The sequence below is a fragment of the Aspergillus ruber genome (assembly GCF_000600275.1).
Source record: "Aspergillus ruber CBS 135680 unplaced genomic scaffold scaffold00021, whole genome shotgun sequence".
Taxonomy (NCBI): domain Eukaryota; kingdom Fungi; phylum Ascomycota; class Eurotiomycetes; order Eurotiales; family Aspergillaceae; genus Aspergillus; species Aspergillus ruber.
This window is the reverse complement of record NW_024467317.1, coordinates 394,475-420,805: the sequence shown is the minus strand read 5'-3', so window position 1 is coordinate 420,805 and position 26,331 is coordinate 394,475. Positions and strand designations below refer to the sequence as shown.

The 26,331-nt window shown below is 48.1% G+C and overlaps 9 protein-coding genes across 9 annotated transcripts; 6 read left to right on the top strand and 3 right to left on the bottom strand.

The window, feature by feature from the left end:
* Nucleotides 1-324: 324 nt before the first annotated feature.
* Nucleotides 325-3,100, top strand: EURHEDRAFT_404309 (putative protein kinase Scy1; the record flags this gene model as incomplete). Its single annotated transcript, XM_040780299.1, has 2 exons — nucleotides 325-1,741; nucleotides 1,800-3,100. The coding sequence occupies 2 exons, from the start codon at nucleotides 325-327 to the stop codon at nucleotides 3,098-3,100; spliced, it is 2,718 nt and encodes a 905-aa protein (XP_040637237.1).
* A 503-nt stretch (nucleotides 3,101-3,603) lies between these two features.
* EURHEDRAFT_379249 (dipeptidyl-peptidase III) lies at nucleotides 3,604-8,348 on the top strand (the record flags this gene model as incomplete). Its single annotated transcript, XM_040779151.1, has 9 exons — nucleotides 3,604-3,731; nucleotides 3,797-4,673; nucleotides 4,731-5,840; nucleotides 6,549-7,173; nucleotides 7,294-7,330; nucleotides 7,385-7,520; nucleotides 7,599-7,951; nucleotides 8,012-8,276; nucleotides 8,328-8,348. 9 exons carry the CDS (start codon nucleotides 3,604-3,606, stop codon nucleotides 8,346-8,348), a joined length of 3,552 nt encoding a protein of 1,183 aa, XP_040637236.1.
* A 500-nt stretch (nucleotides 8,349-8,848) lies between these two features.
* EURHEDRAFT_414376 (putative RSC complex subunit Sfh1) lies at nucleotides 8,849-11,542 on the top strand. Its single transcript, XM_040782412.1, has 4 exons — nucleotides 8,849-9,539; nucleotides 9,625-10,770; nucleotides 10,829-10,913; nucleotides 10,967-11,542. Exons 1-4 carry the CDS (start codon nucleotides 9,202-9,204, stop codon nucleotides 11,063-11,065), a joined length of 1,668 nt encoding a protein of 555 aa, XP_040637235.1. The 5' UTR covers nucleotides 8,849-9,201; the 3' UTR covers nucleotides 11,066-11,542.
* A 2,699-nt stretch (nucleotides 11,543-14,241) lies between these two features.
* On the bottom strand, nucleotides 14,242-15,598 carry EURHEDRAFT_387922 (uncharacterized protein). The gene is made up of 2 exons (XM_040779722.1): nucleotides 14,565-15,598; nucleotides 14,242-14,498 (listed from the first exon to the last, which is right to left on the bottom strand). Exons 1-2 carry the CDS (start codon nucleotides 15,186-15,188, stop codon nucleotides 14,439-14,441), a joined length of 684 nt encoding a protein of 227 aa, XP_040637234.1. The 5' UTR covers nucleotides 15,189-15,598; the 3' UTR covers nucleotides 14,242-14,438.
* Nucleotides 15,599-16,445: 847 nt separating this feature from the next.
* On the bottom strand, nucleotides 16,446-17,448 carry pex20 (the record flags this gene model as incomplete). The annotated part of the gene is made up of 2 exons (XM_040779150.1): nucleotides 16,446-17,273; nucleotides 17,335-17,448. The coding sequence occupies 2 exons, from the start codon at nucleotides 17,446-17,448 to the stop codon at nucleotides 16,446-16,448; spliced, it is 942 nt and encodes a 313-aa protein (XP_040637233.1).
* A 362-nt stretch (nucleotides 17,449-17,810) lies between these two features.
* sec13 (GTPase-activating protein SEC13) lies at nucleotides 17,811-19,332 on the top strand. The gene is made up of 6 exons (XM_040782411.1): nucleotides 17,811-17,918; nucleotides 18,009-18,053; nucleotides 18,150-18,265; nucleotides 18,329-18,359; nucleotides 18,448-18,857; nucleotides 18,927-19,332. The coding sequence occupies exons 1-6, from the start codon at nucleotides 17,916-17,918 to the stop codon at nucleotides 19,249-19,251; spliced, it is 930 nt and encodes a 309-aa protein (XP_040637232.1). The 5' UTR covers nucleotides 17,811-17,915; the 3' UTR covers nucleotides 19,252-19,332.
* Nucleotides 19,333-19,601: 269 nt separating this feature from the next.
* Nucleotides 19,602-21,142, top strand: EURHEDRAFT_414371 (NAD(P)-binding protein). Its single transcript, XM_040782410.1, has 3 exons — nucleotides 19,602-19,985; nucleotides 20,043-20,504; nucleotides 20,563-21,142. Exons 1-3 carry the CDS (start codon nucleotides 19,940-19,942, stop codon nucleotides 20,910-20,912), a joined length of 858 nt encoding a protein of 285 aa, XP_040637231.1. The 5' UTR covers nucleotides 19,602-19,939; the 3' UTR covers nucleotides 20,913-21,142.
* Nucleotides 21,143-22,513: 1,371 nt separating this feature from the next.
* Nucleotides 22,514-24,561, bottom strand: EURHEDRAFT_532207 (putative MFS myo-inositol transporter). The gene is made up of 3 exons (XM_040787215.1): nucleotides 24,242-24,561; nucleotides 23,887-24,183; nucleotides 22,514-23,822 (listed from the first exon to the last, which is right to left on the bottom strand). Exons 1-3 carry the CDS (start codon nucleotides 24,430-24,432, stop codon nucleotides 22,697-22,699), a joined length of 1,614 nt encoding a protein of 537 aa, XP_040637230.1. The 5' UTR covers nucleotides 24,433-24,561; the 3' UTR covers nucleotides 22,514-22,696.
* Nucleotides 24,562-24,736: 175 nt separating this feature from the next.
* On the top strand, nucleotides 24,737-26,209 carry EURHEDRAFT_414368 (sterol desaturase family protein). Its single transcript, XM_040782409.1, has 3 exons — nucleotides 24,737-25,609; nucleotides 25,668-25,734; nucleotides 25,790-26,209. Exons 1-3 carry the CDS (start codon nucleotides 25,072-25,074, stop codon nucleotides 26,118-26,120), a joined length of 936 nt encoding a protein of 311 aa, XP_040637229.1. The 5' UTR covers nucleotides 24,737-25,071; the 3' UTR covers nucleotides 26,121-26,209.
* The last annotated feature ends 122 nt before the right edge of the window (nucleotides 26,210-26,331 follow it).

Below are 26,331 nucleotides of genomic sequence, written 5' to 3'. Positions count from 1 at the left end.
ACATTACCCCTTTCACGTGACAGTCATGCCAGCGGACATCATTGAGCGCGACTCAGTGTCGATTACGGAGAGATTAATGAACACTCGGTGGGTTTTGACGATTTTGTTTAATATCTGTTATATTCTTCGTTTTTAACTTCCTTCGATCATTTATGTGAATTTTTAATCTTACCTCTTTTTCTTTTCGTATTCTTTGCATACCTATTGTTCCCTCCGTTGGCGCAGCATACACATCCTTGGTGTTGCATGCATGGTTATTCTCAACACTTCCAATAACACTTTTGGAGGACCCCGGAGATTATTCGTTGAAAGAACAAATTGGAAATGTTTTCGTCCTTCAAATCCAACATATCCTCCAACTACCAGATCTCTCCGCATCCGGTTGTGATCTCAGGTCCATGGAGAGTCCATGATGGAAAGAGAAAGTCAACAGGCACAACAGCATCTGTGTTCATTTTTGACAAGAAGTTCCTTGAACCTCGAGCTGGTGCATTTGGGAAATCGTCCAGTTCCTCCACCAAAAAGCTGCAGGAGGAGGTTATCGAGCGACTAAAGCGAGAAGCTAGCAGTCTCGCACGTCTTAGACATCCGTCCGTTCTACAGGTTCTCGAGCCGGTAGAGGAGACGCGCAATGGTGGTCTGATGTTTGCTACTGAGCATGTCACGGCGTCTCTTGGTGGGTTATTACGGCAGAAGGATGAACAAGAAAGGGTGAGCTCCCGCACCAGCCGTTACACGTCCGAGAGACCGGACGGAAGCAGAGGACGGAGGGAGCTTGAAATCGACGAACTTGAAGTTCAAAAGGGTCTTTTGCAAGTGGCTAAGGGCCTTGAGTTTCTGCACGAATCAGCGGGCTTGGTTCATGGAAATCTGAATCCCGAAGCAATATTCATCAACGCGAAGTCTGACTGGAAGATCTCTGGCTTGGGCTTCGCTGGTCCTCCTGATTCGACAGAGACTCGCTCTTCTCTTCCACCATTGGCACTTTCCGAGGTCCTATACCATGACCCTCGTCTGCCTGCGTCGGTCCAGCTCGATCTGGATTACACCTCTCCTGACTTTGCCATGGATTCTAACGTTTCTTCCGCCGCGGATCTATTTTCTCTGGGATTGATAATTGTTGCCATCTATAACTCTCCCCATGTTTCTCCAATCGAGTCGCATTCGAACTTATCTACTTATAAAAAGCTTCTCAGCTCGCCATCATCAACCCCCTCGCAGTCGAACAACTTCCTGGCTTCCGGAGTGGTCCCAAAGGATCTCGTTTCCCATCTTCTTCCCAGGTTGATCACAAGAAGGCCAGCCCAGCGTTTAAACGCACGGGAATTCCAGCAATCTCAGTATTTTGACAACATTCTGGTATCAACGATTCGCTTCTTGGAGTCGCTGCCAGCCAAGAACCCAAATGAAAAATCCCAATTCATGCGTGGACTACAACGGGTGCTGCCTGAATTTCCAGTCTCGGTTTTGGAGAGGAAGATCTTGGGTGCTTTACTGGAGGAACTGAAAGATCACGACCTTCTGCAACTGATCCTACAGAACATCTTTGGGATCTTGCAGCGGATTCCGAGTGCGCGTCGTATATTCCCTGAAAGGGTGATTCCACGTTTGAAAGAAATCTTTCCGGCAGGATCTAGCAAAGGCCAGGAGCGTGATTCGAAACGAGATGCGGGACTTATGGTTGTGCTTGAAAACATGAAAGTGATTTCTGAGAATTGCTCTGGCATGGAGTTCAAGGATGGTTGGTCTCCCTTCTTGCCTTCAGTTACAAAATGTGCGACTAACATTCAATCTCTCAGACATACTGCCTTTGATCCGACTCGGTATGGACTCGCCTACTCATTCTTTGGCGGACATTGCAATCAAATGCTTGCCCGTGGTGCTCCCAGTTCTTGATTTTAGTACTGTGAAAAATGAGGTTTTCCCTCCGATTGCAACGACTTTCAGCCGGACAAGCAGTCTTGCCATCAAAGTTCGCTGCTTGGATGCGTTCGCTGTGCTTTGTGGGGGCTCTGTTGATGCAGAGCCAGAACTCGAAGATGACCTTTCAGGTGTGACTACGACCAAGCAATCCAAGCCCATCAAGTCTTCAATCCTTGACAAATACACCATACAAGAAAAGCTTGTTCCATCACTGAAGGCCATCAAAACCAAAGAGCCCGCTGTGATGATGGCTGCATTGAACGTGTTTAGGCAGGTTGGCATCGTTGCTGACACGGATTTCCTTGCCTTGGAGGTGCTCCCCATTCTCTGGAACTTTTCACTGGGACCACTGCTTGGTATTCGCCAGTTTGAGCAGTTTATGACGCAGATTAAAAATATTTCCGCCAAGATTGAGCGTGAGCAGAGGAAGAAATTGCAAGAGCTATCGTCAGGAGACACTAGCGGTTTCAGAAACGGCACTAAGAGTCCTTCCGTAGCTACTCTTGATCAAGGTGACATGAATGTCAACTTTGAGCGTCTCGTCCTTGGAAAAGGCGCTACGCCATCAGATGCAGACATCGATGCCTGGGACACTATGGACTCTGGGCCAACGCCTCAGACTTCGGGCCCCGCAGCATCGCCCGCCTTTTCATGGTCGACATCAAATGCACCTGTGCCAGTTAGCAGGGGAAGCACTCCATCCGCACAGTCTAACCCCAATTTCCGCTCTGTTACTCCTGATTACAACATAAGTTCATTCCCATCACTCGAACCTGTTCCGCGCCAAGTGTCTCCCATGACGCAGGGGTTTCCAGCTTTGCAGCCGTCGCCGTCAGGCTCGTGGAGCTCTTCAACAAGTCAACGCAATGTCCAGGGGAATACAGCTGGCCCATCACTGGCAGCTCTTGCCAGCGTGAAGTCGGCATCTTCTACTGCTACCACTCCTACCTCATTTGGTCAACCCAAGCAATCCAATTATCCCGCGTTCTCCATTCCTCCGCCTCCTGCATCGGGTTCCATGCCACCACAACCATCCGCATTTAGCGGAATTTCTAATGTTGCAAAACCCCCATCCTTGGGTGCCAACGTGATGCAGAATCCGTTGTCGAATGCCCATACCTTCCAGCCAGCCAACACGCAGAAACAAGGTCTGGACAAATATGAGAGCTTAATATGATATTCTTCCTTCGTTGTCTTGTTTGAATACCCTTACTTTAGCCCATTGCTGCATTTGCTTGTATATACATAGATTGGGGTTTGGAGAGTATACCAAAAGCGTCACAAGATAATTCACATAATTACTTACCCTTCCACCATGACTGTTCTATTCTAGTGGAGCAATCTCCACAATTCGACCTGCGGAACATAAATCACATAAGCAGAGTCATAACTTGGATTAATCTCGGTCTCCAGCCAGACAAAGAGCTGCTGCTTAACTTGTTGCAGCAGTTGTTGTCACCATCAGCTCATATGCGCCTTTCTCGAGGCCTGGCGACGCGCTGTTGGCCGTCGGAACATCGTTTCCTCCACCGCCCCTCCGTATCCTTCCTGCCCCTCAATCGTCATCACTCGCCGCATCACCGTCCTCTTCCGTTCCCTCGTACTTCGACTGTGTCTTCTGTTCTCCCCTCGCGCTCCAATTTCTCAACACAAGCTTCACTCCGCATTTCAGTAACCACGATGGATGAGAGCATCAAGCAGCACTATCTGGCAGATTCGCCGCCTACGGTGGTCAGGTTGGAGGTCAAACAGCACTTTGACAAGCTCCAGGATCCCAAGTTGAGGAAATACGCCCATTACATTAGCAGGTTCGTCGTTGTTCTCCTTGTCCTTTGTGAATATCACTGACATTGACTTTGCGACGCAATTCTAGGGCTGCTTTCGAAGGAATCCGAATTACCCTCCGTCAAGTCTCTCCCGAATCCGAACCGATCTACGACCTCATACTTTCCCTTCACCGTGCCTGCAACGGGGACTGGGCCAGCCTCGCCAAGAAGACAAATGTCAGCTCGGAACACCTTCGTTTCTTCTTGGAATATTCTGTTCAATTTCTTGGTAACTGCGGTAACTACAAGGGCTTCGGTGATTCCAAGTTCATTCCACGACTGCCACCTTCTGCATTGGAAGCCCTGGCCTCAGCTACCCCGGAAAGTAAGGCAGCATTCGAGAATGCTAGCAAGAGTGGGGGTGGGATTTATGAGACGCAACAATCCCTTATGCACCTCGGTTACCCTGGTGCCGGCCACATGACTACCTACTACCCCGAGTCGCCCAACATCAGCCAGGATGAGATTTCAGCCATTGGTGACCTCATGGAACAGAAAGGCTTGCCGTTGGAAAACACAAGACTCAAGAAGACCGCCTCGGGAGATTTCGAGCTCTTGATTGCATCTGGCGTCTCGTCGCCCCCCTCGCGGGACCGGGACCTCGGAGAGATCGAGACGTTTGATCTCGATGGAAAGCTGAAGGGGAGGAAGCTTAGTCTTGTCTTTGGAGATCACAAGGAGGAAATGGCCAAGATCGCCCACTCCATAAAGCAGGCGAGCTTACATGCTGCAAACGACAACCAAAAGAAGATGCTCGACGCTTATGCTTTGTCGTTCGGTGCTGGCTCCATCGAGGCATTCAAGGAATCTCAGCGAATATGGGTCAAGGACCAGAAGCCAGCACTGGAAACGAACATCGGATTTGTCGAGACCTATAGAGATCCCCACGGTGTCAGAGGTGAATGGGAAGGATTCATCGCTCTAGTATGATCATTTGCTGTTCTTTTGGTGCTTGGATAGCTATATGCTGACTATTTGCAGGTCAACCTGGAACGCACACGGGCTTTTGGACAGCTCGTAGATAACGCTGAAGCAATGATTCCCAAGCTTCCTTGGGGCGATGAATTCGAAAAGGACACGTTCCTTAGCCCTGACTTCACATCTCTTGAGGTCTTAAGCTTCCAGTCATCCGGTATCCCAGCTGGTATTAACTTGCCTAACTACGACGACATTCGCCAGAACCTGGGATTCAAGAACGTTTCCCTTGGTAACGTTCTGAGTGCCAAGGCTCCGAATGAGCCCGTTCCGTTCATTTCCGAAAGGGATTTGGATGTGTACCGCAGATGCCGGGACCCAGCCTTCGAGGTGCAGGTGGGTATCCACGAGCTTCTCGGCCATGGAACTGGCAAGCTGCTGCAGGAGACCGCTCCAGGCGAATATAACTTCGATATCTCGAACCCGCCTGTGAGCCCTGTCGACGGCAAGCCCATCTCAACTTGGTACAAGCCAGGTCAGACATGGAGCTCCGTGTTTGGTGCCATTGCTTCTTCTTATGAAGAATGCCGCGCGGAGTGCGTTGCTATGGCTCTTGGTTGTGACTTTGGTATTCTCAAGATCTTTGGTTTTGGCGATGGCAAGGAAGATCTTTCCAACGAGGCCGGCGATGTGTTGTTCGCGGCCTATCTACAGATGGCACGTGCTGGTCTGGTTGCCTTGGAATTCTGGGACCCCAAAACGCACAAGTGGGGACAGGCTCACATGCAGGCTCGTTACAGTATTCTGCGGACATTCCTTGACGCAGGAGACGACTTTGTGAAGCTCGTGTACAACAAGGAAGACTTGTCAGATCTCGAAATCCACTTGGACCGGTCCAAGATCCTAACCCATGGCCGTCCTGCTGTGGAGAAGTACCTGCAGAAACTGCATGTCTACAAAAGTACGGCCGACGTCGAAGCAGGTAAGAAGTTGTACGACGATATCACCTCCGTGAATGAGTGGTGGGGAACCAAGGTTCGCGACGTTGTTCTTAAGAACAAGGTGCCCCGCAAGGTCTTTGTCCAGGGTAACACGGTTTTGAACGGCGAGGAAGTGACCCTAAAGGAGTATGAACCTACGCTCGAGGGCATGATCCAGAGCTACGTGGAGCGCGACGTTTAGTCGGTTGGCTATTTCTTTGACATCACCTCAAGGGGTTTTTATGATACGTATGCATTAAGTCAAAATATACCACGAATGCACGCAGTGTGCATAGTACGGTGCATTTTCGGTATCACTACAGAGCTCTATATAGGGATTCTTGCTTGTAAACTCGGTATGAAACGATTAAGTCGTACAAAACAACCATGCGATACTGAGTCATGTGACCAATATTGATTTTTGTCAGGGCATAATCAAGATAACTCTACGTATTTATTGTCTAATATTCTATAGAGTTTCAGAAAATTTAGTAAAAAGTATTCCAATGGTGATTGTGCTTGGCTATGATCAATTGCCGCCGAGTTCATTTGTATCTTCACCTCCCCCCTCATCTTTAGGCGCTTCCCACCTCTCCTCCCGCCATCTGTCTCCGTGGTGCATCTGAATTCCGACAATTAATCCTCGTGAAAACGCTCCATTGTGTCACTTTAAACTAATTTCCTGCATTTGCATCTATGTTCGAGTCCCGGTAAAAAAGAAAGAGAAAGAAGAAAAAGCTAGTTGACGGCTCGTGTGCGTCTGGACCGTCAAAACTGGGGGCAGTTCTGGGTCGATCACCCTCAGATCAACCGGGAACCAACTCTCAATCGGATCCCTTCATCCTATTTCTCATAACTTAACTACCATCATCACTTTCTTCCTCTTTCATTATCACACATCCAGAGCCTGTCGCCTTCAATTGTGCGGTCGACTTCCACCACCTTGTCGTGGCAATCAAGTTCTCCTGGCTCGCCTACCACGGCGCGGCCGCCTCATCTCACGCACTCCCTAGTGGAGGAAGCAGAGGGCGACGACGATTTCTATACTGCTCCTCCGCCCCATTCCCCGTGCTCGGAAGCATCCTCGTCTAGCTCTTTCTCCTTCCCATCCAATCCGCCGCCTTTCTCTTCGCTCGTTTTCGATTCCCCCTCGGTTCCCGATCTCAACCGCTCCACGGTTGCTGTTACCCAACCCGAGTCGGCTTTATCACCGTCGAATACTTCTTTTTATCCTGCTTCTCCTCCCCCTCCCCTTTCTCCGCCACCTCCTCCTTCGCCGTTTGTCGAAGAATCGTGCGAGTCGGAACCGTCCTCGTCTATTGTCGCGGATACCAAAGCGTCGTTCTCTCAGGAGCCGAAAGGAGAAGCGTCCGGAAAATCTTCCGCGGACGACGAGCCACCTCCGCCTTATACAGAAGGATACAGTCCCCTTGAATCGTTTACCTACGTGATGGCTGCGGCCGGAGGCGCGTCGAGTATTATTACTCAAGTCCAGCAGGCTGGAGGACCGCCAATTAATACTCTCGGAGGTATGAATATGAAACAAACTCCTGAGGATCATTGTTGCGATGATCCGAAAGACGCAAGATCTCAATGGAGGAATTCTTTAGTAAAGGGATCGACGGATTGCTAACTGCCCGTGTTTACAGATATTGGTGCAAATGAGAATATCACGCTTGAGCTCAGGTAAGGATAGCGCTTTGGGATTGTTCTTACGGGTGATTCTAACCTATGATCTAGGGGAACGAGATTCACCCTCTCTCGTGATGAACTGTTGACTTTGCCGGAATTTGTTCTTCTGTCGCTCTTTCCAAATGGTCTTCTCCCCGATGGACATATGGGCACGTTCCACGAAGGCGACATCTACCCAGTCGACGTAAGTGGCATACATATTGTTACTGCAGTGTGACTGGCTTGCTGATATCGCCTTTTTTTTTTTTTTTTTTTTTTCTAGTATGACCCAGCTTCACTACAATACATGTTGGACTTTTTCCGTTCTGTCGCCCAATCAATTCCGTCCTCCTCACCTTCTGAATCCACGTCGCCAGATGCGGATGTTTCGTCCGACTCTATGCTAGGATCTGCCAGAGATGCGCTCCAGGACCGTGCTGGAATCATTGTGCTGCGCGAAGACCTCGACTTTTACGTGATTCCTCCACGGGCCGACATCGACCACACGGAAATGATTGAAGTTAAGCGAGCTGCTGCACAAACTCTTCTCAAACAAGACGGGATTTTTTCCGGTCTGAAGAAGAGTGATGAGGTTGGTTCCACGGAACAACACTTGATTGAGATGTTGACCGCAGGGTAAGTTCAACAGGACATCTTGGGACACTGTACGTTGAATATAGCTAAATGTTTCTATAGTGGATTCAATCGTGATGACCATTGGGGACACCGTGCACCAGAGCCTCACAAGGCTGTCATATGCAGTCTTGCACTGGCTAAGCTCCGGACCGACATCAGAGGCGACCTATCTAACAACAGTGCGATTGGAATGGCGCAAAAGCTCCTTCTTTTTTGGAGAAAACCAGCCCGTAGATGCTGGTGGGAGGGCATCGAGCTCGACGAAGTGGAAGGTGTTGAGGGGAAGGTCAAGGTTTGGATCCGTAGAGTGTGGACTCTTGAAATGGTATGTCTTGAACCCTCCTGTCCTCGTCGTATAAACTAACGCTTTTTGCAGAGTGTGATTGGACTTCGGTAGCCAGTTTAGTCTCGTTTTTTTTTTTTTTCCTTCTTTTTTCCCGTTTGTCTTTTGTTGCACACCCGATCATTGTTATCATCTATTATTCCCTATTTGCGCATATTATAATCACCCCCGTGACTCTTTACTTTCTCCTGAGCGCTTGTTCGAGTCGGTCTTTTCTACGGAGTTGACGATATCCCTTGCACTTTATTTTTTCAACTTTCTTCAAGACTTACTGTCAGACAGGAGACACCAGGATTGGCGTATAAAATTTTGTGTGTTTAATTCTTTCATAGTCGTTATTAGTTAACAGGAAGCATGCATTGGCTTGTAATTATTACCTTCATTTTCTGGATTTGATGGTATTTTGCCCAGTTGTTCCAAATCAACTCTTAAAAAGTACATCGGGTTGTCGTTAGGATACCACTGCACGTGATTAACCCCCAAATTGGTTTAGCGTGGGCCATGGCTGGGAATACGCGACAAGCCGCAGGCGGAGGAGCTTCATTCCAGCGCGATCACCATCCGAGAAGCTCTGTTGGGTGTTGTTGTCCTGCATCGGTTAAAACCAGGCTCTCCCTTTATTCGACTTTTTGCCTCGATTGCGGGAGCGCGTATTGATTGATATCTTTTGGCACGCTCGTTCCGCGCCGCTTGTGCCGGGAAAGCAAATTCCTTCCTCCCTTCCACGCCCGCGAATTTCGAACCGTTGGCCTCGCAGGAGTAGGATAGTAAAAATAGGCCTAAAAACGGGAATAACAAATTGCCAGTCGCACTATCGAGAAATCCCAACCGCAAACCTGAGAGAGGATCACAGAAGGGACATGCTTCTACTATCAGCCTCGACATAGATACAGTCAGCCCTTCCACCATGTCCCCTCTCAGAGGCTACATCACGTCGTACCCTCCACGGGTGCGCCATTATGGGAACGCACTTCTCACGCCTGTCATACCGCAGACCCAAGTCGGGCCGACGCCGCGCACGACCAAGCGAGGGACAACCGCGATCAACTACGCGGAGGACGGGTTTGACGATGACTTTGAGGAGGAAGAGGGACGGCGACCTACCGGATTGAGGAGTTTGAGGAGGGAGGAATCGATGACGGAGAAGCTGCCAATTTCAGACAAGTTGGGAAAAGAGGTTCATGCTCCTGTTGAAGTTCAAGGGGTCTTTCGCGATTGGATGATCAAGCGGATGTTGCGACCTGCGTATGTTCACTTTCCCAGTGGGATTGTTTTGTTTGCTTGGTTCTTGCTGTCGCGCTGTTTTCTTCTCATGCTGATTGTTTGATAGCTGCGCAGATCAGCTACAAATCCAGGCGCAACTACCTCTCACGCTCATTCCGATTCGAATTGACCTCGAAGTCCCGGCGCATCAGCCTTTGGAACCATTTCCTTTACCACGAGGAATTGTGGACCCTGCAATAAACCCGACGCTGCCCGGGTATAGACGACCAGACCCATTGCCCGCGTTTCGGATCAAAGATACTTTCCTCTGGAACCTCCATGAAGCCCTTGCGACTCCCGAAGAATTTGCAGTCGGTTTTGTGCGCGATCTCGACCTACCCAACCCCCAAGGCATGACGTTGGCTATCAGCAACCAAATACGGCAACAATTAGAGGAGTATGCCGGTGTTGCTCTACACCCTTTATTCCAGAGTACACAAATTCAGCCTCCCGCTCCGCAAATCGGCCAGTCGCGCGATGTGTCTACAACACCGGCACCAACGAACCTTCCAGCGACGCCAGAGATCACAGCAACAAAGGAGCCATTGGTCAACGACAGTATCTTGAATCCAGATGATGCATACCGTTGCATGATCAACCTGAATATTAACTTGCAGAACAAGCTATATACGGACAAGTTCGAGTGGTCTCTCCTCCATCCCCCCGGAATGGCAGATGACTTCGCTAAAGTTACCTGCGCTGATCTGGGGCTGAACGGCGAATGGGTTGGCGCAATTGCACACGGCATCTACGAAGCCGTCCTTAAGTTAAAGAAAGAAGTCTGCGAAAGCGGCGGTCTCATCAGCGGCTACGGCAACGAGATCGATAACCAAGCCGCCAACGGCGCAGAGGCTGGTTGGCGCTATGACCCCGAAGGCCTCGGCGACGAGTGGGAACCCAAGGTCGAAACACTGTCCAAAGAGGAAATTGAACGGAGAGAAGGCGATCGCGAACGACAAATCCGACGTCTCCGACGAGAGACAGCTCGGTTCTCCTCCACCGCAGGTATAACGCCTGATGCATCACGACAAGGCAGTGGCTATTTCGATGTGGATGGTGAGACACCTCTGGGTCGGGGCGAGCGGAATAAACGCAAGAAGCGGTTCCGCAGTCTCAGTCCTTCTGGAAGGCCTGGTACACCTGGTGGGCGAGGCACTCCCGATACAGGCTCGGGAGCTGGTTATGGTGGAGGTGGTGGCACATTATCCGACTGGTTAGTACCTGTGAAAATGCAATCACCGTTGTATTGGCTGCTAACCAACTTCGTGCAGGGAACGACAGAATTGGCGGTGCAGCAACTGCATGGTATGGGGTACCGCTGTTTGGGCCGTACGAGATGGTCCCGCAGGCTCAAGGGTAAGCAACCCCTCCTTCTCCGATACGAGTTCTTGTCGGCTAACAGAATCCAGACCCTGTGCCACAATTGTGGTCTTTTGTACGAACGCGACAAGGTCGTTCCCGAATGGTCAAAAGACCTCCATCGCCATGACATCCCCGTTGGTCGGTAGAGGTCACCCCAGCTCTTTACTTGCTAATAGAACACCCTCAAAAGTACTGCAGCCGCGCGAGTCAGCTACGTTCATCAAACTCGAGCAGCAAAATGTGCCGGCATTGGCATGCGATGCCCTAAAGCTCGTCCCGTTGCCTTTGCAGATCCCTCTACCTTGTCACCATTATCATTACCAACCGTATCTCTTTGAATGTAGCCATGACCTTTTCTTCTTCTTCTTCTTCTTCTTCTTCTTCTATCTCTCTAATGAGCCCCTAACAGACAGGATTGGCGCATTTGACGGTTTTATTCTTTTTTCTTATCTTGTCACAGCATTACATATCATACATTGGAAGAGTTGGGAGGATGAATGTCAACGTTGGTTTCCTAGTGCACCTGGCTGCAAACCTCTTACTTTTTATCCAAAATTTATTATGAATTCAGATATCTTACTCGGCTTTATCAAGTTACGAATGATTGTCTTTGTATCGGTGGGCATCTGTTGTTCTTTTTTTTTTTTTTTTTTTTTTTAAAAAAAAAAAAAAAAAAAAAAAAAAGAATATAAGTTTCTCTGGTAGTCAATATCAACTGTCTTCGTTCACTTAATGTAGATACAAAGTTTTGCGCTACCAGCCTTACATTTCCTACGAACATAGTTCATCAATCTAGGTCAGGGAAGAGACAGTGCATACAACCTGGATAATCAACTACACTAAAGTCAATTCGCCATAACCTCTCGTCCCTCAGAGCCCAGAATTGAAGCGAAGTGTACGGGCCCGCCCATCGAAGCGCAACCCATTGAAATGATGGTGCTACCAGACCTATTGCATGGTAGTAAGAGCAACGTTGGTCAGGACGGAGCTACAATAGAATAGATAAACATATATGATAGATGTGCCCAAGGCAGAGTTATGAAAGCCATAGAACAATACAAGCACTATCAGGATGTGTTAGGCTGTTGGTTGAAAGTCGAACCAAGCTAATGTTTTTTTAGTCTAAGACGACATGATATGTTTTGTTGTTGGAAATTGCAGCCGGATAAGGAAGATAAGAGACGCGACCTTCTTATTATCACTATCGAGAATAGGAATCTTTTTCGGTTGCTATTTTTATGGCAAAACCAGTATACTCCTGGTAAGTGTATCTTAAGTCTTCTTTCATGGTGCCTTCCCAAAAGGGCTGGCGGGGACTCACTCTCACCTGGGCTCTTAAATAGAGCCCGAAGTCCTCGTATTTCTTCTTTAAAACCCTCATGCAGTCATATATTGTGTCTAATTTCTTCTTCATGGCTAACTAGGGGCTTGAATTTACAAGGCTGGTGCTGATCACTTAGTTGGTTTTCCGAGTGCGCCTAATACCAGAGTCGACTACTACCATATGAGCAAAATGACTGCTTTGAAGTCTAGATTGGCCGCTGATAGGGCCGCCTTTGAGAATTTGTTAGCATCGAAAAGCCGACCACCGCGATCGAAGACTAAGATGGAACGGGGCTTCGGAAAAAGCTCTTGCATACATCACGAGTCTTGACATGCTCCTAGACAATAAAACGTCTAATGTGCTTGGTAGCAAGAACGAGAACGGGTGAGGTTAGTCGGTATTAAAATAAGCTCACAATTTCCCACAGCCCTGATTGACAGTTCTAACCAATCCTTCAGGTGGGCCTGCCCAGATTTCATGCCTAAACCGACACTCACTCCAGTGTGGACTTGGCCTCGAATTTGACGTTCGTACTGGGGTCGTCTGTGCTAAAGCCAGCAAGACAATTCTCCACTCTGCTTCTTCGAATGTCTTTTTCACCTGGTTTGAGCAAATTGCATCAGAAGCATCTTCATCGTCACTCAAACTCTCTGGAACAACCGAGGGTGGTAAGTGTTACCCACTAATACTGAGAAGCATCCCTTTTAACGACCAAGAAGTGACAGCACTCCCAGACACAGGAAGCGTTAAGTACCTTGGCGCATCTCTTGTCGCCTCTGCAGATGATATCGAAATCGCCTCAGAGGTTGGCTTTGGCCAATCACTGAAAACTCTTTTTCATGTCGCCGATGAGTACCTGAGCGCAGGGTTTGTGAATGTCGGAGAGACCACAAATAAATGCATGCACAAGACTCTTGTGGCGGTTATCGATTAACATAGAAGCCAGGACGTTGCCATCGTGGGAAAGCTTTCAACCGAGCTGTACATATGGTCTTGTAAGCGAAGGCATGCGCCCCTCAACCGACCTTGACATTCAAATGTGTCATTGGTATCAAGAGATCCCCTGGCACGTTAAAACTCTGTGATGAAGAATGATACAATGCTTCCCTTACCAAAGACGGCGAGTTAGATATGTTCAACAAAATGGTTGCCTTTCCATTTGACAAGCTCGAGGAGAATTTTTATGAGACTTTGGACAGACAGGAGATTGATCGGGTGAAGAATTTGGTCTATGTGCCTTGAAAAGGGTTGCACAATCTTCACCAACATCTCCGTCTCGCTTTCCTATCAGTTCGCTTATTGCTTACCGGACGTTTTCTGTCGAAGCCAGAATAAATTGAGAACTACGTTTGCTGCCTATACCACTGTACTAAATATTGAAGAAAGAAAAAGTTTTATTCTTCTCAAGCAGTAACTATGTTGTCAAATGGCATCTTTCCTCAGCCTTGCGTCTCCTCGCATTATTTGGAACACATTCCCAAGGATCTACCCATTCGCGACATAATTTCGGATGAGTTCGAGTATGGAATATTTCGTACGTCTATGGTTATTTTATATTCCTCTAGGAAACATCTCAGGATCTAAATAATATTGCCACTTATATCTAGTACTACACCTCCGCTAGTCACCAAAGTAACCTTGAACTATGCAGCTCTGCAGCGTGATTGAAGCTACACTGGAGTCTGTACGTACAGTGAAGGAAACAAAAGACGTGGGGATGTTGGGTTTGACACACGGCATATCGAATTTCTGGTGATAAGCAACAACATGAAGTAAAGAACAGAACTGTGACCATGAAACCTTACAATCCTCGGTCTTGATGGAAGCCATTAAACGAAGTCCTTATGGGTTGAGAAGACGAAACTTGCAAAGCATGAAGCTTGAGCAGCACAACAGATGAAGAAGCACGAGATAAAGTCAAGAGTTGGCAAACAGGGAACGAGCAGATACGGCTTGAGAACAGTAAGAAAGAAGTGAGCAGATGAAAAAGTAGTTATTGTTATTCCACTAATTTAGTATGAAGAAATGCCAAGGTAGGTACATTCTAAATTACAAAATGGCAATGTGGTATCAATATATTAAGTCGCCACAGATAGTAGACTCTCGGCCAAAGGGCGCCATTGTAGCCTTCTCATCCCTTTGAACATGAGACAGCGTAGTGGTATCGAGGTAGTATGCAAAACGAACATGTCAGATCATTTCGCACGCAACGATGGCGAGTACTCCTTCAACTTGGGCATATTTTCAACAGGCTCCTATACCAAGTCTCAAGTTAAACAAATGAATTAAAGCAAAGTGATGGAAGCAAAATGAGAGCTTACCGATTGAGCCCGCCTCTTTCTCTTCATTCTCGATCCAACCTCATCACCATCATGGCTCGACCCATCTCTCTTTGCCCTAGGCAGTATACGACACGCACCCCCACCAGCCCCAGCGAAAATCATATTCCTACTCCCCTCAACCTTCATTCCCGTATTTATATTGATCTCAATCGGCTCTTTCCCATCTACCCCTGAGGAAGGTAAATATTGCGACTCTCGCAGCGCTGCGATAATCGACGTCGCTATTTCGGTCACCCTACTTTGTCGATGTTTCTGTGCTGCTTGTAACATAGATGTTGCTGTCAGAGAGGATGCTGCTGATGATGTCGGCGCAGATGGAGACCCGGAGGTCATGATTATTGTGTTGTTATTGCCTTGCACACTGATAGATGCGTCGATGTTAATTGTAATCGGAGTTGGGTTAGTGTTGTCCCAGGTGTCTTCATCGTCGGTATTTGTGTCTATTTCGTTGTCGGGATAGATGACTTCAGTGACTGAGTTGTGTTGCTGGTTTGTGGTATATGGAGGAGGAGGGGAGACCAGAGGTTTTTGGTTTTGCATGCTGGCTGTCACTTCTCCAAGCTTGATATAGTGATGGAGTAGGGAATCTGATGGAGGAAGCATATTCAAGATAGAGGACTATAGCAAGGTAAGTATGGTGTCACAGTGGTAGAAATAGATATTGGTTATTAGAGGAAATAATCAGAAGGACAGGTCTGAATGTAGAAAGAGCGAATTGTGCAAGGATTGGGGTTCATCCTGCAATATATAAGCTATCCAGAGGGCCATCATGCAGAACAGCCATTTGACGACAATAGTACACTATTTCCAATGAAATGAATAAACTTCCTCAGTCATTGAGAAACAGCAGGAGGAGGACCATCAATAACCGCTAACAATAGCACAATACCCTAAAATGACTTCCCAAGTACCAGCCGACCGGTTTATCCCACGCAGTCATTGGCCTATAAACGAGGGAAAGCAATAAAAGGGGACAAATAGCTCAGCAAACCAGCAGATTACTTCTCAATAGCACCAACCAATGGAATGTGCGCCGATTGTCGTTTCTATTGAGTCTTCATATTGTTCTTTTCCGTCAATGGGCTGAATAGGGTCATGTGACTTTGACCAGTACGGCATCACGAGTTATAAGTGAAGGATAACATGATATTTCCTCAAAAGGTTACCTGACTTGATTGACATTGTTCCCATGCTGCTAAAATGGGGGAGATCAAGATGCGATGCCACCAATAAAAAAAATACATGATTAAGTCGCCGGCTGACCTCCCCAATATGCTCGCTCTAATTATACAAACGATCCCAAGATACGCATGCTAAGAAGAATTTCACCGCTTTCCAAAAAAAAAAAAAAAAAAAAAAAGCTAGAAAGTCGGGTATCCAATCTCATATCAGTTAAGCCCAGCGATCGCCGAGGTTCCACCCTTCATAGAGGGAGTTGCCATCCCCTCGTCCGTCCAAAAAATCAGTATGGAGGTCGTCTTTGCGCGCCTCTCCCTCCGCAGGCGCCGTGGGCTGGGGCTGGGTTGTACTAGTAAAATCGTACTGCATGTTCAGTCCTGATTGAAGAGAAGCATCATTGAGTTAGGACTGTTGTGGATGCACGAGCGGGTTGCTGTGTTTCACGACAAGATGTTTGAATTTCTTGCCTAATCGAACTCACTGGTACTATTTGGAGTAATGTGTGCATTTTCATCCCGACTTGCTGGTCTTAGTGTCTGTTGCTGCTTGTTATCTTGCGGATAGTATTTGCCTCCGGGATGTAAAGACTGCGTAGTCTGAACACTCATTAGCTGGGACAGGAGCCAGTATTGATAGATAAATATATACCGCGTCTACACCGCGCCACCCGAAATAGGAAAATCACGGATTAGTACTGACTTCGCGAAATTCATCTCCCTCAATCTGAACCTCTCGGTCCCGAATGCGACGCATTAAGGCAAGAAAATTGCTTTGTTGGAATTTCTCATTTGTCTCGTGGCTAACACTGTGCAACAACTGTCCCGCCGTTCGGGCAAGCTCATCTGCATCATTCGATCGTTCTTGCGTATTTTCTTTAGGGGCAATCATGTCCGACCCTATCCTGATTTCTTCATGGGTTTCTGGTTGAACAGTGGCGTCGAATTGAGCGGGTTCGTTGACAATCTCGGCATGTGTCTGTGCGGCAGTGGTTTCTTCCAGTTCCATATTGGCTTTGGCTTGTTCAAACGCCGCCTCAAATGCCGACTCATCAAAAGTATTTGCTTGTGGCTGTTGACTTTCCACTGTCTCCCGAGTCTGGAAGGTATTCATCTGGGCGCCATTCAAAGAATAGTTTTGCGCAAAAGATGGTTGAAACCCGTATCTGTAGGGCTGATGGTGCTGCGGGCCGGGGGCCTGCTGCTGTTGAGGTTGATGCGGTTGTTGCTGGGCCATAAATTCATTTTGCCATCCTTGTTGCGGTGCCATCGGAGCGGTAGATGGGCCAGGTTGCTGGTGAATTGGATGTGAAGGTCCCGAGATCTGTAACCGTTGGAAGTCTGACGCCCAGTGAGGAGTTTCCATATGGCCGGGCATTGGATGATAAGGAACAGGAGCCGCGAAGTGACCTGCATGGTGTAGTTCGGGCGCTGGTGGTCCTGCGATGCTGGATTCAAACGCAGCAAATTCAGGATCTGAGGATGCTTCATTTCCGTTTTGCGATCGGAAGCCCTACGTAGTTGAATCTTAGTCAAGGCTCTGTGATGATCAAAACTCTCCTAGGTAGACTCACATGAGATTGCGGTTGCCGCGAGATCAATCTATCCTGTTGAAGCGTCCTGTCAACGGACGCATGCTTCTGGAAATTCTGAAGCGCATTTGACGGTCCGCAAAGAGCGTCACTCATGATGCCGGTAAACCAAGGAGAAGCTGCGACCGGACTATGCGGAGAAACGGTAAAGGCGTTGCGGGGCGTATAGATCGCGCTGCAGTAGGAAGAAGAGAGTTGCGAAGAGGATCAGTTTCGTCGACGAGAAGCGCAATAGCGAAATGAAGAGATATACAAGTATAAGAAGAGAAATGGACAGCAGCAACGGTAAAATGAGGAGGCGTGGGCGTGTTCAAAGCCCGAGCCGAGGTAGGCATCACGTGGATGGTTACCGAATGTGATGACTAAGTGCATAAGCCGATCAACGATAAGATAAGATCGGCTGCGGCTCTGCCACCGCCAAAGGGACCAGCTGGCGGTGTTTTGTTGCTGCTGCTTGACTGGGCCATTCCCGAACTGTTCCAACGCAATCCTCCGGACTTGATTGAATTACTTTTTCACTTATATCTCTTTCTTACTTCTTGAGAGCTGCTGGATTATACACCATGGTATGTTATTTATTTCCTCTTTCTCTCTGCGTAGTCCCCTCGGAATTCCCCTTAACTGACTTGACGCCTCCACGTGGGGTGGTACTATAGGCCGCCGCTCAAGTTATCTCCAATTCGGGTCACGATGATATGATTGTACGTGATAAAATAGTTACCGATATTCCATCCTATCCGATGAATGCTGTATAATGTTCTCGTGTGTGATCCGTCTGACGCTTTTTTTGAATTCAGCACGACGCTGGATTGGACTATTACGGCCGCAGGTTGGCGACATGCTCCTCGGACAAGACAATAAAGATCTTTGAAATCGAGGGCGAGACAAATAGACTCATTGAGACCCTCAAAGGGTGGGTGCCAATCTCATCTGGTTCCTGAGTTTATACGTGGCTTGATGACTGATGAATGAATAGACATGAAGGCGCAGTGTGGTGTGTCGCATGGGTACGTGGAAGCCTATCCCGACGATCTATGCCATCGTCAACTAGTCAATCCAATCGTCCGCATTCCATCTAACATTTGTAATTACTAGGCGCATCCGAAATTCGGCACAATTCTGGCCTCTTCGTCTTACGATGGCAAGGTGCTTATCTGGCGTGAACAGCACCAAAACACCACCTCCCCCGTCGGCAGCAGCGCATGGACAAAGGTCTTCGATTTCTCCCTCCACACTGCGTCTGTGAACATGGTTTCATGGGCTCCCCATGAGAGCGGATGTCTTCTTGCATGCGCGTCGTCGGACGGTCACGTCAGTGTCCTCGAGTTCCGTGACAACAGCTGGACTCACCAGATCTTCCATGCCCATGGTATGGGAGTCAACTCCATTAGCTGGGCACCTGCTGCATCTGCGGGTAGCTTGATTAGCTCCAACCCGGGTCCGGGTCAACAGAGGAGATTTGTTACTGGCGGAAGTGATAATCTTCTGAAGATCTGGGATTACAAGTACGTTGCGCATACCCCCATCCTTTCTGGATAGAGAAATGTACTGACTTTTGCTTTCTTCGTCATTAGCCACGAAACCAAGACTTACAACCCTACTCAAACATTGGAAGGCCACACCGACTGGGTCCGTGACGTCGCCTGGTCCCCCAGCATTCTCTCCAAGTCCTACATCGCCTCTGCCTCGCAAGACAAGACCGTTCGTATCTGGACGTCGGACGCATCGAACCCTGGCCAATGGACCAGCCAGCAACTCGAGTTCGACAGTGTCTTGTGGCGGGTTAGCTGGAGTCCTAGCGGTAACATTTTGGCAGTCAGTGGCGGGGACAACAAGGTCAGCCTGTGGAAGGAGAATCTCAAGGGGCAGTGGGAGAAGGTGAAAGACGTTGAGGAGTAATTTAATTTTTTTTTTCATTTTCTGTTTGTTATTTGCTACAAAACCATTTCTCAATTGTTTCGAAGGACAAGTCGAGCGTATTCCCCTAAACAGCATCATTTTATCGCAGCCTCTACTTCAAAGTGGAAGAATGAACCCAATGGCATCGGCATTGATTCAATTCATTTACACCGGAAAACTACTCCGTAGATGTATACACGTTCACTATCCGTACTCATAGCGCGCTCCGTATTAATAATGCGTCTGCGATTAATTGGTTAAGTTTGAATGACCAAATCAAAAGGTACTATTCGGATGGACCTCGAGACACTCCATAGACGCACGCTCATTATGCATATACAGTACATGATTGATTGCCGAGGAAACCTAAATCCCTGGGAACAGCCCAATCAATGTACACGAAGTATGGGGTCTGCTCTTTATGCAGCTCTGCGATCTACTTCGCCATCACACCGGTTCGTCTTTACCTCTTTGTTCTAATTTGCCCGGTCACAGTAGTTTCCCTTTCAGGCTTGCAGGCTCGGTTGAAGATGAAGTGTGGGAAGGGTAGTGGAGGTGTGGGTAAATCCCCTGGTTTAAAGAGAAGTTTGTCCGGCTTCTCGGGTTGCCAGAAAAAATTATCTTAAAAAAAAGAAAGCACTTCACTGTATATTTTGTCTATGCCTACATTTCTTATATACTCTAAACCATGAGCGAAGCCGCATGCACAAAGATCGCCGTCATCACCGGCGGGAGTAAGTTCCCATTACCCATTTCCAGGCATGGCCAACAAAGCGTTAACACAAATACAGCCAGCGGAATAGGGCATGCCGTGGCCATAGCTCTCTCCCAGCGTCCTGGTTGGCAAGTCTACATCCTCGGTTCAACCAAAGAACGCGGTCGCAAAGCCGTCGAGGGCCAGTACGATATTTACTTCCACAAAGCCAACGTCAGCCAGTACCAGGAGCTGGCGTCGGCATTCCACGAGATCCATGGCAAGCATGGCCGTTTGGACTTTGTCTTTGCCAATGCCGCTACGACTGAGAGCTGCAATATTCTTCAAGCCGAGGGGGCGGATGCAAATACTCCCCCTCCGGAGCCGAATTTGACGACTGTCGATGTTAATGTCAAGGGTGTGATATATACCAGTTATCTGGCTACACATTATTTCCGGTTGTCGCCTCATAAGGGGAAAGATGCGAGTTTGGTCATCACTGGGAGCTGTGGGTCTTTGTATCCGTTCAAGCCGACCCCTATGTATTGCGGGACGAAACGTGCGACCTCCTTCGTCCTCTCCAATATATCTAGTACTTTATACTGATAAACTCGTAGATAATATCCTCGGCTTCATGCGCTCCATTGCTATGCGCTGCTGGGAAGAAGGAATCCGCGTCAATGCCCTCTGTCCCGGAATCGTGCGCACCGGTCTCGTGTCTGACGAATTCTGGGATACTTATTTCGAGCCAGAGCAATTCTGCCCTATGGGGCTCATGGTTAAAGTTACCCTTCTTCTCGTGGATGGCAGCGAGATTGTTGATAGTAAGGGAAAGAAGGTCTCCGCTGGGGAGGTGTATGGGCAGACGCTGGAGACTTCGGGGTCGAACTTTTATCTGAGGGAGCATTTGGAGCATTGTGATGATATTGCCAAGGGTGTTATGGTTGGTAATAATGGAGCTGGTTAATTCGAGTTTCAAGAGATGAATCAAAACGTCATTATTCCTGCCCAGTACATAGATTGGCGCAGGATATATTGGTTTGCAAAGGAGCAGATAAGAGACAATCTGCTGATTGTGACCTTTTTGTTATATGTCATTCAACCATATAATTATGTTAAACGAGTCTGGTTACATATGCGTCCACAACCCCGGTGACGATTCGTTAAAGACCACATTCATATCAATGCCTTCCTACGCACATCTAGCCTGCGCCTCTTCCAATTCCTGGAGGCGATGATTTTCGTCCAGGGAATCCATCATCCGAATAGTCATGCGTCTAATGCGTGGAGTGCAAGGTTTCCAATCATTCAGCAGATGCCGAACAATATCCAAGAGCTTATTTTGACTGTACCACGAACTAGGCACGAGCCCAGAAAAATCCCAGTGAAGACAAAGCTCCTACAATGTGTCAGGTAAAAGGCTTCCCACATCCTCAGCTGCCTCGGATCTGGTCCCAGTGGTAAAGTGATAGGTACTTCAACGGAGGACATTCTGGCAAATGGTTTCAGAAATCCAATGAACTCTTCTCTTACTAGATGGTCTATGAGATTGGGGTAATAGTACCCTATGTATGGGTAGTATTCCAGTGCAAACGACAGTTTCTCAACAGTGTTGCTGACTGATCTTAGTCCTTCTGAAATAGACGATCCGTTTTCCAGAGCTGCTTCTTTACTGCCATCCATAAGCCATACCCAGATGGAGAGTTTTCAATGAGGTGGTTCTGGAGAGAAGGGATCTCTATTTCGTCGATAGTCGCTCGAGGAAGAAAAATCGTGCCTGGCTAGTGTAGGTTATATTGTCGTTCGTTTTGCGTGAATATGCCTTCTGTGCTGCGAAGCTAGATAGAAAAAGACTAGACAGATAGCAGATAAAACCAAGCCATGAATTTCCATAGGGCACAGCTTGGATAACATCGATAAAAAATGTCCTCAATGTCCTCGATAACCTGACTGCCGGACGTTGCCGCCATAATATACCATGTTTAAATAGTTGAAAGTCGACAGCGTGCCTTGAGGAACACAAAAAATGGCATGACTCAATGAATCTAAAAGAGGAAAATGGTGACGGATGAATAGGGATAACCGCCTTGCAAAGACCCGTGCCATCTTTCTGCGCCAGGAAATTTAGCATCGTTGACTATAGCCTGAGCTCTCTGAATGACGTCTGTGTAGTTCCATTGTTCTGTTTCCAGTCCATCTCTTGCCACGAGATCTTCCATGTCCTGTCATAAGGGCTATCCAGGGAAGGAAGGATTTGAATAGGCAAGGCCGGTTCAGATTCTGCAGAACGATACGCAACTATTACAGAATGCTCAACATGGATACTATGCCCAATGTCCATGGAATCCTGGCGTGAATCAAGGATATCGTCGAAGCATGGAAGTCTTTGGATACATGAGACTGACACAAGATCGTCTTCGGAATGGTGATCTAGTAAAGCCACCGACCATATGGGGCGACAGCCAAGGGAAGCTAATTGTGTTAGTTGTATCTCAAACTTACCAGTTCAGGCACATTCACCTTGAGCTCTTTAGACCTTTCTGAAGTAGTTGTGCTAATAAATCCTCGCATTTCTACGCTACAACTAAGCAGTGAGCACTATACCGTACTCCGTACTCCACATGCGCACTCAAACAAGGCTCTGAGCGTTCTCATTAGACATTGGCATATAACTTTACAGTATTCCAGAAAATCCAATTCGGATAGGTGCATATTACTTGTACGTATGTACTTTATGCAGGGAAATCCCACTCAAGTTCTACTCACTCCCCAACCATCAGCCAAAAGACCCTTAACCTCTTCAAGACTCAACCCGCTCATTTCAGGATAAATTGCCCAGACACCAACCCACCCCACAGCGCAGACAATTGCATAAGCCGCAAAAGTCCAGCCAGGCGAGAGCCATTCCATCATCGGCAGGAAGGTGAGACCGACGATGAAATTGGACCCCCAATTTGTTGCTGTGGCGAGAGCGGATCCCAACGACCGGACGTTCAAGGGAAAGAGCTCCGACTGTTGCCAGGGAACATTTCCAAGTCCAAAGGCGTACGATGCGGTGTAGACTGTGAGACAAAGGAGGATGGCGATCGGCAAGAATGAGCTAGCCTTACCAGGGTCGTTTGCTTCTCCACGCACCGCCGGTCCGGGTCCAGACGACATCGGGGACATTTTGAATGACGAAAAGCTCAGTGCACATACGATGAGGGATATGATCATCACGGGGATCGAATAAAGGAGGATACGGCGGCGGCCGATCCGGTCAATAAAAACAAATGCGAATAGCGTGAACACAAAATTGGTCATAGCAACCGATAATGATGTCAGCGTCGGCGAAGAGAACGAGAGCATGGAAAAAATAGTTGCTGAAAAATACATCAGGCTGTTGAAACCGCATAGTTGTTGTAGTCCTTGTAGCATGGTTGCTATGATCAATGCTCTTCGATTGCCGCCAACCCGGAACAACTCATGAGCACGATGCCAAACGTCATGAGCCCACTGCATTTTACTGTCGGTGGGCTTGTTGGTGCTTAGCTCTTCTTCCTCTTCAGTAACTTCTTGCTGGATACCGCGTAGGACGCGGTTTGCGAGGCCATTGTTACCAGGATGGGCCTGGTAAATCCGGGTCAGGACACTCTTAGCTTCCATTCCCCGTCCTGCTTGGACCAGCCAGCGAGGAGTTTCGGGCAGGGAAAAGAGGATAGCAAACTGCAGGATCGCCGGTGCAGCTCCCAGGCCAACGATCCAGCGCCAACCGCCTGGGACAGATGAAAACAGCCATCCAACAATATAAGCCACCACCTGGCCACCGGTGATGAACAGACTCAGAATCGTGACTAGTCTTCCTCGCGCATGAGACGGTGCCAGTTCGGATATATACCTGGAACAACCGATACGTAGTCAGCAAAATGTCTCTCCAAAACTCCATGTCCTGAAACACACACATAGGTGTCACCAAACTAGCGCTTCCAACAGCCAAACCAACAATACTACGGCCCATGATCATCCACCATACCTGGCTAGTGATAGCCTGCAACACCGCACCAACAGTGAAGAATCCATCTGCAACCAGAATAACTCGTTTCCGGCCGAGTCTGTCTGCCAAAATTCCAGCGAGAGGGCTTGCTATGAGGGCAAACAGGCTCGTAGAGGATGTTATTAAGCTTTTATCGACCGTCGTCAACTCACGGTTCGAGAGATCGGAGCCGACTGATACGAGTGTAGACGAAATGACTCCTGTGCTTTAGACCTGGCATATTAGCTTCTCTGCTTACCTCCCTCCAACGGATCTATACATACTCGTAACCAAAGAGAAGTCCACTGATACCCGCAGAGAACGTCAGAGCCCAGATAAACCAGCCACCTGAATACCCGGGCTCTAGGTCGATGGGGTGCTGCTCATAGTCCAAGTCATGGTCATCGTAATTGCGATCGGTTTCGGGTTGAGAAGCGAGCAAGGGCGCATTTGGGCCGGGCTGATGGTCGTTCATGGTTGGTTCAAATGGGAATGAATAATGTCCTACTTTCGTCTATCGATACATCTGGTGCACTTTACTGTAGCACAGAAGAGAGGGAGAGAGTTTAGATGTTCGGTAAGATCCCCGTTTCTAGAACGTCTGGAATATATGGGAAAATACGGGGTAGTAAACACTGTCAGGCTTCGGGAAATGATTTCCAGCCTCATAACAGTTGGCCGGGCTTGGCACGAAGCCCGATACGGTAAAGTGCAGTATCAACTACTTGTCCACAGAGCGCAGTACTTGTGTGTACTCTATTATATATTGTTGATGTCGCTCAAAGCGAAAGGTAGTGGGCAATTGAAAGTGTTATGTTAATATAACACTAATGTTTTTTGTTATATTATGTACAGCGACGCGTTCTGGTGTTGGGGTGTTAAATTGACCCTTGTTAAGCTCCCGTGCCCCTGAAGTGGCCCCTGTCGAGCTGCCCCGATTGATCCGATATCGAACCATGCATTCTTCATTAGATCCGCGTCGGCCTCGCCTCAATTCCGTCGTCCTTCGTTCTTCAGTACACCCATCTCCCAGCGAATTCAAATTCAGCAGCGCAACTAGCTTCGACAATTATCTCTGCTGCCATCGCACTTGAACCGCAATCCGCCACACGCGATGGATGTAGCTCTGGAGCTTCTCGATCCTCTCATTCTGGATAAGGCCTATGCCTGGGCGTTACCTTATCCTGGTGTCAGTAACTCCTCGGATCCCATTCTCTCGGCTGCCGACACGGTGCCTACGTCTCTATGGCCGCGAGACAACATCTATCGTCAAATCATATCGCTTCTCGCCATCACTCAATTTGGCGCAACTTCCCTCTACCTCGTCTTCAGCGCTCTATCCTACTACTTCATATTTGATCGACGCCTCGAGTACCATCCTCGCTTCTTGCAGAATCAAATCCGCCAAGAGATCAAATCATCGCTGTCCGCCGTTCCGGTTATCAACATTTTGACCCTGCCTTTTTTCCTGGCCGAGGTCCGTGGCAAAAGCTTACTTTATTCCAATGTGAGCGACTATGGCTGGCCCTGGATGTTGATCTCATCAATCCTGTACATGGCTTTCAATGATATTGGTATCTACTGGATTCATCGCTTGGAACATCACCCCAGCGTGTACAAGTACATTCACAAGCCACATCACAAATGGATCGGTAAGTCTCACATAACCTCCCGCCTCGACCTCAGTTGCCAATGCTGACGACATATTAGTTCCCACGCCATGGGCTGCGCTGGCTTTCCACCCGCTTGATGGATATGTGCAGTCTCTGCCGTACCAGTGAGTATTCCAGTCCATTGTCACTGTTATCTATTCCCACTCTAACACTCAAAAGTGTCTTTGTCTTTATTTGCCCAATGCAGAGATATCTGTACATGGCCCTCTTCATGGCTGTTCAGATCTGGACCATCCTGATCCACGACGGTGACATGATTACTGGCCATTGGACGGAGAAGTTCATCAACAGCCCGGCGCACCACACGTTGCACCATATGTACTTTACCGTCAACTATGGACAATATTTCACCTGGGCCGACAACTATTTCGGCTCGCACAGGGCACCCGAGCCAGCGCTGGATCCTCTCCATGACGCCATCAAGGTGATGCGAGCGAAAGGACTCGTGGATGAGCAGGGCAATCCGATCAAAAAGCCAAAGGGGGAGTAAAGGATGGAATTGATGTCTTCGGTAAATATATATATAATAATAATAATAATAAGATTGGATACCGCAAGGTAGGCTATTCGTTGCGATCGCAGCTGGTTCTCCTTCCATGGATATGATACCGGCGCCAACAATTAGGATCAGGCATAACGGTTCTACTACTAGCTCAGAAGCCATGTGATTTATCACTGAGCATGGACAACGCTGGGTACTC